The sequence below is a fragment of the Mustela nigripes genome, chromosome X (genome assembly GCF_022355385.1).
Source record: "Mustela nigripes isolate SB6536 chromosome X, MUSNIG.SB6536, whole genome shotgun sequence".
NCBI classification, from domain to species: Eukaryota; Metazoa; Chordata; class Mammalia; order Carnivora; family Mustelidae; genus Mustela; species Mustela nigripes.
This window is the reverse complement of record NC_081575.1, coordinates 90,848,489-90,859,470: the sequence shown is the minus strand read 5'-3', so window position 1 is coordinate 90,859,470 and position 10,982 is coordinate 90,848,489. Positions and strand designations below refer to the sequence as shown.

General features: G+C 47.8%; 1 protein-coding gene across 2 annotated transcripts in view; it reads right to left on the bottom strand.

Moving 5' to 3' along the window:
- SRPX (sushi repeat containing protein X-linked) overlaps nt 1-10,982 on the bottom strand; it is a 119,854-nt gene that overhangs the window by 40,699 nt on the left and 68,173 nt on the right. For both annotated transcript variants that reach the window (XM_059384579.1, XM_059384580.1), the window contains 4 exons: nt 8,825-8,951; nt 5,488-5,609; nt 4,617-4,796; nt 2,745-2,878 (listed from right to left, as the gene is read on the bottom strand). In XM_059384579.1, coding sequence (XP_059240562.1) covers nt 2,745-2,878; nt 4,617-4,796; nt 5,488-5,609; nt 8,825-8,951 — 563 coding nt within the window. The remainder of the gene's footprint in view (nt 1-2,744; nt 2,879-4,616; nt 4,797-5,487; nt 5,610-8,824; nt 8,952-10,982) is intronic.

The following is a 10,982-nucleotide window of genomic DNA, read 5'->3' as shown; positions in this document are numbered from 1 at the left end:
ACGTATTTTTACTATTCTAACTGAATGTCCTACGTCAATCAAACCGTCCCTTGAAGGCTCTGGTTAGAACACCAGTGTAAATATGCTGGGTGGGCAGGGGGTCACATATAAACACCTGGATAGCAGGTAGCTTCTCCGACTGAGCTAGGCAAACTGAAGGACTCCATGAAAATCTGCTTTTTGCTCCTTTTCCTACTCCTACTCTTGCATCCCTGCTTTACACGTGCCTTATAATGCAAGCAGCGCACCTCCTCCTTGTAAAGGACAAGGTGTTAATGACTTCTTTCAAACAGATGACATCTAAGGAAGGACCAGGTGAGAATGACCCGAGGAAGTCATCAGATGCACATTCCAGACCAAGGACACTAGGCCTCTTCAAAACCAAACACCTCCCTCCGCCCCCGCCAGCTCTAAGGACTGACATGCGGGTCCTCGTCTTCATTCTAACTGGTTCCCGGATGCCTGAGAGGACATGTACCCCAGACCACGATCCTCAATAACATCGCAGACCTTGAACAAAGGCACTCTCTCCTTCCCTTTCAGAGTTTCCCCGGACGCTCTCTAGCTGCATTCTCTCCACACCTTCCATCAACTGCACTTTCACTGCTGGCTTGCATCTGATTTCTATCCTGGTGCACACAGGGACCCTCGTGGCTGGTCCTCAGGGACCCCATTCTGAGCCTTTGGACTCTGCCTACCAACATCAGCATGATTTAATTTGTAACTTAGCAAGTACCCAAAAAGATGGGATAGACTAGGGCAGGGGACAGCACACATTTTTTGGTAAGGAGCCAGGGAGTGACTATTTTAGGCTTCCAGGGGTTGGATAGTCTCCTTCCTAACTAGTCAGCTGTACCACTGGAGCGCAAGACCAGCCACAGACCACACGCAAATGAACGAGTAGGGCCGCGTTCCCATCAAATTTCACTTCCAAAAGCACAGAGGAAAAGCAACACAGAGGAAAAGCTTGCCAACAGAGGAAAAGCAAGTTGCCTGGCTTATTCATTTTTCTACAAAATGAAGAAGAAATGAGGAAACATATGCTTGTGTAGCCTTCGAGGCCAATCTCCCCCACAGTGGAGTCGTACAGCCCTGTGACACCTGAAGAGAAGTCCCAGCTGGGACAGGGCGATACAGAGATGGAGGGAGGCACGGAAGGTGGCAGGTATTGGGAGTAAAAATGTAATGAACTGAGTTTCTGTCGAAGGGAAAAAAATAAAAACTTTACATGGTTCTTCTGAGTTTATGGGCACCTTTCGAGTACATGGGGAGAAGGAAGAAAGACTGATCCTTATTCATTGTATAAATGCTGAGATGAGAAGTAAAACTGTAAACTATTAAACCAAAATTGTTTTTTTTTGGTTTTTTTTGTTTGTTTGTTTTTTTAGATTTTATTGAGAGCGAGCGAGCGAGCTAGTGAGAGCACATGAACAGGGGAAGGGGACGAGGAAGAGAATCCCCAGCAGACCCTGCATGGAGCCCAACTCAGGGTTCAAAGTGGGGCTGGATCTCACGGCCCTGAGATCATGACACGAGCTGAAAGCATCAGACACTCAACGGACTGAGCCACCCAGGTGCCCATCAACCAAGACTGTCTGAACACTTATTTTTATTTTTCTTATTTTTATTCACTGTAGTAAGGAGAAGAGAAGGGAGTTGAGGGAAATTGGAAGGGGAGGTGAACCATGAGAGACTATGGACTCTGAAAAACAATCTGAGGGGTTTGAGGGGGCAGGGGGGGGTGGGAGGTTGGGGTACCAGGTGGTGGGTATTAGAGAGGGCACGGATTGCATGGAGTACTGGGTGTGGTGCAAAAACAATGAATACTATCACGCTGAAAAGAAAAAAAAAAGGTTAATAAAGGGGGAAAAATAGCAAAAAAAAAAAAAAAAAGGTGCATCACAGTGCCCACGACCCGGCAGAACATCCTGACTCTTCCGCATTCAGTCATGGTCAGCTGCTGTTATCCCAAACCAGCTTCTGGACAAAATCTAACAAGCTCTAGTTTGATCCTTTCTGTTTCTAATTTCTCCCCCAAAAGACTCTGGTTGCCTCGTTTTGTAGTTATAAAATGTACACAGCTCAGAAGGGCACATTTCCTAGAAAAGTGTGCTTCAAACGTTCAGTTGCTCAGGAATCACCCGGAGGTCTTGTTAAAAAGTAAATTAGACCCCATCGGTCTGAGATGGGGGAGACTTTGCATTTCTAACAAGCTCCCAGGTGATGATGATGACCACACTCTGAGAACCACTGTTCTTACAGAAAGCTGTCACTCTGAGAGGACCTGGCGGGGCGGAGGAGGGGGGTTGTGGTGAGGGAAGCTCCCTGGGGCAGGATCTGGGGCCTGAAGGCCCCTGGACTCCCCTCATCCCTTGAGCCAGCCTCTTGGGCAAACAACAGAATGATGGCCTCCAGCATAGGCATTTCCCGGACAGGTCCACCAAAGAAGACTCTTCTTTGGCTGGCCCTGGGCAGCAGGTCGATTGGGCTTACCGGTCAAGACAAAGAAACCCTATTAGTTGCACAACAACTAGGTTAGCTCTGGGGACTCCATGTTCATCAGGTTATGCCCCAGAGCCAGAAATGAACGGCGGCAGGCCTAAAGCGCCAGTTCCTGGAGGTCCTGGAAAATAGCCAAGGCCCTGAATCTGACCTTGGCCTTTAATGAAATCACTGGGCCCTTCCTGGGAGAGCTCTACCCCCCGCCCCTCCGCACCTGGGCCCGGCTGGCCGTAAGGACTCACCTGCAGCATTCCCAACTGCAGCCTGTAGAGAAGGTTCCGGGCTGTGGGGGCGGACACAATGAGGAGTCTCCTTTTCTCGTAAAACTGATCCAGAAGTGCCGCTGCTGTTCTGACGCCCACGTTGACATTCATGGCTGGGATTAGAAAGGGCCAGATGGATGAGAAACCCCCTACTTATTCTGGCTCAGCATGGCCTGGGATGACACCCAGACCATACACAAACGCGCAAGTAAACCCCAATAAAAAGTTCCAGTTGTTTTTTTTTTTAAAGAATTTGAGAGAGAGCGTGTGCTCGTGCCAGTGGGGCGAAGAGGCAAAAGGAGAGGTGGGGGGCAGTGACAGAGAGACTCTCAGGAGGACTTCTCACTGAGCACAGAGCCCGAGGCGGGGCTCGATCCCACGACCATAAGATAATGACCGGTGGTGAAATCAAGAGTAGGCCATGGAACCGACGAGCCACCCAGGCACCCCAGTTGTAAGTGGTTTATTTGGGAGATGGTCCCAAGTAGCACTGAGTTGGGGAATGGGGAGCTATACTGGTTTACTCTTGCTGCTCTCCCAGATCACGATAAATTTAGGGGCTTAACAGGCACAAATTCTCCTACAGCCCCGGCAGTCAGAAGTTTCAAATGGGTTTCACTGGGCCGAAGTCAAAATGTTGCTCCCCACCCCCCGAGGCTCTAGGGAAGAATCTGTTTCCTTGCAGTTTGCAACATTCACAGGTCACCTCCGTCTCCCGGGGTGAGGCCTTTCTTGGCATCTTCGAAGTCAGTAGTCTGGCATCTTTGCCTCCCTCTCTCTCTCCCCCCTCTGCCTCCCTTTTATAAGGACACTTGTGCGAACACTGGGCCCACCTGGAGAATCCAAGATGGCCTCCGCATCTCAAGAGTCTTTCTTAATTTCCTCTGCAAAGTCCCTTTTGCCATGTCAGGTCATATATTCATGGGTTCCAGGGATTAGGATGTGTACATCTTGGCTGGGGGGGTGAGGTGGTAGGGGGATGAGCATTACTTTCCCTGCCTCAGGAAGTGAGACAGGGAAAGAAAGAGCTATGTTCTTTCTACTTTAAGATATGAAACTGAAGAACCTTGGGCATTTAGCTGATGGTCTACACGTGTGTGTGTCTCTCTCTCTCTTGCTCAATCCTGCATGGCTGGGATGAAAGGAAAGCATAACCGAAATAAGGAGGAAAGCAGAGTATATAAATAAAAGATATGTCCACAATTTTCTGACTAGTCCAAATTTCACACCATGATCACTACGCAGCCCAATTTATGTTTCCTTGATAATAAGAGTGGACGTGCACTGAGTGCCTGCCCCAGGCCAGGCACTGCTCTATCCCACTGTTCAGTGGATATAACCTCATTTAACCCTTACAACAACTCAAGTAGTAGGTATTATCTTGCTCATTTGGCATTAGGAGGAAAAGTCCCGAATGCCCAAGGTCTGCGTGACTTTCAAACCAGTGCTGCAAAGTGGGAATTATATTGTCCATACGTAGTAGTGTCCTGGCTTTGCGTAAAATAATAATAAAAAAAAGACCCTTCCATTTGTAGAAGGGAAGAACACAGGTACCTAAAGCAGACTCTCCTGATTCACACAGTCGCGAACAGTGGGCCCTGGGCTCCCACCTCCAGCTTCTTCCTTAGAGGACGTGAAAGAGAAACTCAAAGATGGACAGAAGCCCAAGGAGGAGGGTGGGTGAGACAGCTGCCCTCGAAATCTGAGGACCGTGTTCACCCGTCCGATGAAGAGGGGTGGCACTGAACCTCTCGAAGTGTATGGAGTGAAATCCTCCCTCCCTCTACTGGAATCCAGAACCCAAGGGTCTTTAGGTTCAGCTGCTGGCGGGAGAGAGGGCTGCACGCGTACCTGCACACGTGGGCTCCGTGCCAGACCAGGCCAGGTTGGACTGACAGACTCGGGCAGGGCTGCCCTGCAGCTCATAGCCACCGATGCAGGAGAACTCACAGGTCGCCCCGTAATTGTCGCCATCACTGGAGCACTTCATGTAACCATTCTCCGGGGCGTTGAGTTTGCCACAGCGTCGGACTGTAGGGACACAAGGCCAGGGGGCGCTCAGTGCCGAGCTCCCCTCCACAGAGGCCCAGCCCATACCAGCCTGTGAATGAGTGAGGGGGCATAGGACTCTCTGGCCAGTGGGTGGGCCTTGGAATGGTCACCGTTCATGGCAACGAAACCACTGAAATCAAGCGCTCTAGCCTCCTGTGTTACAGAGGAGGAGGCTGAGCCCAGAAGAGTAAAGAGGGTTCGTCATTAGCTGCCCAAACCATGAGGCATAAAATAAATCTTCAAAGTATTTTTTTCAAGGAGAATAAATGTTCTGGAACACCAAGAACATGGACTCCTGGTGGCCCAAATTAGGGGGCTCTCAACTTCCTTTACAGAAGGACTTTCAGGCTTTAGCTGGTCACCCAAGCCCATGGAGGAAAATGTTATCAAAATAATATTCTTCTGGGATAGCCATCTGTGGGCTCATGCGAGACTAGCTTACTGCTCTCTCGGGCCTCAAATAATCGGCCAGCACTGAACCTCATCTGGATTTGTATTGTGAAATTCCGGCTTTAAGATGGCACCCTTCTCCTCGCCTCATCATCAGAGGCTAATCCGAAGCTGGCAAGTATCCCCGTGGCAGTGGGCACTCACAAAGGTTTCCTGCTGGAGGGCCGATTTCGTTTTACTCTTGTAAAGAGAGGAAAAAGCCAAGAAGCAGTAATCTTACCTCGTACTTTAACTCGAAATTTGCAAGTGCCCTTGTTCTCAGCTCTGTCATAGACTGTGTACTGGATCTTGTGGTCTCCTTCTGGAAAATTCGAGCCTGGGGGGAGGCCTTTTAGAATAACACTTAAAAGGGGAGAAAAAAACAGGAACACCAAACATGGTCATTAAAGGCCTAACAACAATTAGGTCATCATAGGCACTAACTGGATGTGGAGATACTGAGGGGCAGCCTTTAGGTCAGGTTTGACTAGAACAAAGATTTCTTTTTTTTTAAATATTTTATTTATTCATTTATTTGAGAGAGAGAGAGCACAAGCAAGCAGAGAGAGAGAGGAGGAAGCAGGCTCCCCGCTGAGCAGAGAGCCCGACGCGGGGCTCGATCCCGGGACCCTGAGACCATGACCTGAGCCGAAGGCAGAGGCTTTAACCCACTGAGCCACCCAGGCACCCCTAGAACAAAGATTTCTTGAAGAACACAGCTTTTCCTGAGCTTTATTCTGCTTTGGAAGAGAAGTCTGAGACCAGAACATGGAAGTCCCCAATTCCTGGAAAGTATGGATCCATTTTTCTCACTGGAGGATAGAAGAGAAGATGGCAGAGGCTGAGAAGCCAGGGCCCCAAGTCTTCTTCCCGCCCAACTTTGTTCCAAGGAGAACCGTAAACTGCCTCACTTTGGGAAGGATGAACAAATTTTCTGTGAGGAAAACCATTTGAGGGTATAGTCCAAGCAGCCATTGGCGATTTGGGTTTACAGGGGGGTGCTAGAATTAGCTCTAGTTTTTTTTCTCTCTGGCCCAGTGTGGAGATCTTTCCTGAGCAAAAGGCAAGTTTATTGTGATTCCTTGATTATCCTAATGTAGTAGTAGTAGTATTAGTAATAGTTCTTTGCATGTACATAAACACTATATACACATTTTAGGCATGGTTCTAGGTATTTTACACATACTGGTTTCTTTAATCCTCCACACAATCCCATGAGATAGGAATTATTATTTCCATTTCACAGAGAAATTGAGGCACCAAAAGCTTAGGAAACTTGCCCAAGATCACACGGCTAGGATGACTAGCATCTTTCTTCTTGGCTGTCTGATGAGAGCACCAGTAGTTTCGGACAGCATGATCAAATACCAGGCTGATGGGTTGGTTTCCCAACAGATACTTAATTTGCCTTCTCACTACAGTTCTTAGCAACGATGAGAATATTTGCTAAGAACGCAAGTGTGCCAGAGCCTTCCACAGAGGTGGTAGGGTGTGTGCTTGTAAGGTATGAACTGAAGCATGGTTAAAATGCAGATAACCCTGAGAGGAATCAGGCTTCAAATATGGGTGGTTGCTGACTTCTCGGAGACTCCGTTTTCATCAGTGGCCTGCACATTAACAGCCATGAGGAGTAACTAAGGCAACTCACAGGAAGCACCTGCTTTGGAGACGCACTTGCTCTCCAGAACCTTCCCTCTCAGAAGGGGACCATAGAACAGTAGCTTGTACGAGAGACAGGCCGGAGAAGCAAGGAGCCCAAGTGAGAGCTGAAAAGGTGACGAGACAGCCTTCTCAGAATTCCTTGTTCTGTCTGGAGTGTGTTCCCCGCAGCCTCCTGCTCCAAGCCTCTGCTGGTTCGGGCTATAGAAGTCTAGAAGCAGACAGCTGCTTGGAACGGAAGGCTGGGGGCTACTAAGATAGTCTTTGAAACAGTCACGTTTCTAACCATAACACACAGGCGACCCATAAAGATGCCAAGGTCTATATTCGTGCTAGACAAACACAGTCATCTGGTGACCCATTACTTGGTGTTTATTATGCAGGATTTCAAGAGCAACCGTAGTTGTCAAGATCTCGGAACCTATTATAGGCTAGGGCATAGACCAGGCATTGTTCTAGGCCCCAAAGTTCCAAGATCAATAAAAACCAACCCCTGTTTATATCAACTGTGACTTACTCTTTAATCCCAATTGCCTAAAATTTCTCCTTAGAGGTTTGTGACATGTAGATATGACAGCAAGTATATAATTTTCTTAATACTCAAGGAGTAACTTGTAACTTGTAACTCCTTTAAGCAGTTACAAGGAGGCACACAGTCAGTAAGATTATTGAAGCTAAATGGTGTACTGGGAGAAATGATCAGGATGTAGGAACAAAATGTCTTGCTCGGGGTGAAAGACTCAACATCTTCCCTGTAAAAGATGTTTTCTTATTGCCCATAATTGCCTGGGTCGGATTTTAACAAGGGCTGCCTTGCTGTGTAGTTCAGAAGGGCGGCGAATCAGAGGTATCTTGTCTGCAGGTGCACACTCAGTGGGTTGGTCTGACAGGGCCATGAACTTGAAGGCAGGGATGTGAACATGCCGACATGAAATAGTGGCCTCTAGGGACAATGAAGGCCAAGCAGATCACTGCAGGGGTACAGGCCCAGGTGCTAGATTAGAACAATATTTAGCCAAACTTTCACAAAGGGAATCATGCATTTTTAAAAGCATTCTGGAGGTATGTCAAACTATTCACCCAGCTGTTCGTGGAGCATGGCGTTGGGGTAGAAAAGAAGGTAGAAGCAAGCTTCTCTTTTTTCTTATAAGCTTTCTCTGTAAGTGTTTAATGTAGTCACAAGTTTAAAGATTTATTTATTTACTTTAGAGAGAGTGGGCAGGGGAGGTGAGGAGGGAGAGAGGGTCTCAGGCAGTCTCCCCACTGAGCACGGAGCATGTGGGCTCGATCCCGTGACCTGAGCCAAAACCAAGAGTTGAATGCTCAGCTGACTGTGCCACCCAGGAACCCCTATTGTAGTCCCAAGTTTAAAAAAATAGACTAAGAATCAAGTTTTTAAAAAAGCAGTTGCAAAAAACAAGGGCTAGAAAGGTCTGCCTTAAACCGTATTCACAGAACACCAGGGAGGTAGGTGATGGCTTAGTAAGGCCTGGCGGCTACAGTAGGAGCACCCTGGGCAGGCAGTGGGGGTGGTTCTATCCCAGAGTGAACCAGTTGGTTTCCTCTTCCTCCTCCCGTCCCTCTTCTTCCCACCACCCCTTCTTCCCTTCTCTCCCTTGACAAATACTGACCGAGTCCCAGCTCTGTGCTCAGCATGGTTCTGGGCATTCAGGGTCTGGCAGTAAACGTGCTATGGTGGAGACAGGCAAGACACAAGGACAGAAGTGAAATATACAGGAGGTCAGGTGCTGAAGATGATGAGGGAGAAAAACGCAGCCCGAATGAGGGACTTGCTGAAGGAGCGCCACAGTGACTCTGTGCGCATCAATGGACCTGCACGGATACACTTTCCCACTCTGGCTCATTAAATGTCTCTCAGAAAAGAAGCAACAGCCTCCTCACTGCCAAGTTGTACTTACTCAGTTAGGATGCCATCCGCTGTGTCTCTTCCTTCCGGGGTGTCCCAGGACACCCGGACCGTCAGCTTATTGGGTTCAGCGATGCGTTCCTTCACACTCGGGCACTTGATTCTAGGAGGTTCCATATCTGAAAATATAACCAGAAGATTCTCACCATCATCAAGAAATATCTTGTCCACGGGGGGTACAACACCCAGCATCTGACATGCCCACAGCTCTAGGCGCTCCCCATTTTTGAAGGGTTTAGTTCACCCCACTGTATTTTTCTTCCCGCCATTCATCCTGCCCCTTCTCTCATCCTGAGTTCAGAAGATCGCTGGAGAACTCCTACATGCACGACTAAACCTGGCCGTGCAAGGCAGCTTTCGGGGTAATTCATTAGCTCTGGCAACTTCTCCCTGGACTTCTAGACTTCGCTTACTGACTTCACAGCACTTCAGCCCTCCGAGCTAGAAGTCATTCAGGCACAGGGAATCCCTCTTCCTTTAAAGGCAGCATCAGAGATGATCAGAAAAGGGAACCTTAGCTGTCTTCTACTTTGATTCAGCTCAAGGCAACACAACTCTACTGAAGGCTGCCTATCCAAGGCATCATTCCAACTGCTGTGTCATGGGCTGCTCAAGCGTTTACGGTCTATTGGGGCGGACTATTGTCACCATACACAAAATAGAACATGAGGCAAATGACAGCATGGCCCCAGGTGAGGTAAAAGTAAATGGGATGGAAGTTTCAAGGAAAAACCCAATGCTCTGTTTTACAGATGTGGAAACTGAGGCTCAGAAAGTTTAAGTGATTTATTTAAGGCCAGGCATGTAGACAGTGATAGTGTGGATTATAACCCAAGCCCAAGCCTTTACTCCTGGAACAAGCTCTCTCTCTCTCTCCTCTGGCGATGTCCATTCCCAACTGCTCGGTATCTTACAACAAACAGTGGTCTGTCTGGATCCACTGTGCCCTCCACCTGCCACAGGACCACACCTATGGTTTTGTTTCTGGGGATAGCAGTTTTGCCTTGGCTCTGGCCCTCCAAAGGGCCCCCGAGTAGGTTCTCGAGTAGTGTCTCCACCTGGTAAAAGATCTTCTGCTTCCTCAGTATCAGGGATGGGTTGATAATGAGGGCTAGAAGTAAATGAGATGTCAATCCTCACTGGGTTGGATTTCATTTTGTTATAGCTAAAGTGAAGTCACAAGAAGGCGAGGGAGCTTCAGACTTTTGTAAATTCCACTTGATTCCGAACAGGTAGAGAATGTATTTAAAGATGGCCTAGGAGGCGCCCAGGTGGCCCAGTTTGTTCAACACCTGCCTTCAGCTCAGGTCACGATCTCAGAGTCCTGGGATCGAGCCCCCTGTCAGTCTCCCTGCTCAGCGGGGAGTCTGCTTCTCCCTCTCCCTCTACCCCTCCCTCCAACTCATGTGTACTCTCTCCCTCTCTCTCAAATAAATAAATAAATCTTAAAAAAAAAAAAAAAGATGGCCTAGCAAGTCAACATTTAGATACACATTGCTTTCCATGTCAACTGGTAATTATTTAAATGCCGTTATGCTACAACCTGAATGAAAATAAAAGATCATTTGGTTCTGAATCACAAACAACTTTGAGAGATGAAAACACCACGTAATCTTCATACTTTCTCCTACATCTTGTTGAAAAACTTCTCATTTTATTTAGGGTCTGAAATTTTGAATAATTTGCTAAACGGTTTTGTCTTCAGCTATCCAAATTCAGATGCATTCTATGCCATGCATCGAGAGAGTGTGAATTTACAAACCTTGATACACTAATCCCCAATCGAGTCACTACCATATACTATGGCATCTAAGTTAAAATCCATTGTGAGATGTGTCCCAATTTCAGGAGTATTAAAACATACCATGATATGCCTCTCAAAATTGATAAAGTACACACATGTTCTGATGAAATGGAACACGCTTTAAATGCATTCAACGTGTCTATTTTCATTTGCTAAGTTTAAAGAAAAAATCCGGGGCATCTGGGTGGCTCAGTGGGTCAAAGCCTCTGCCTTCGGCTCAGGTCAGGATCCCAGAGTCCTGGGATCGAGCCCCACATCAGGCTCTTTGCTCCCCTGGGAGCTTGCTTCCCCCCGCCCCCGCCTGCCTCTCTGCCTACTTGTGACCTCTCTCTGTCAAATAAACAAA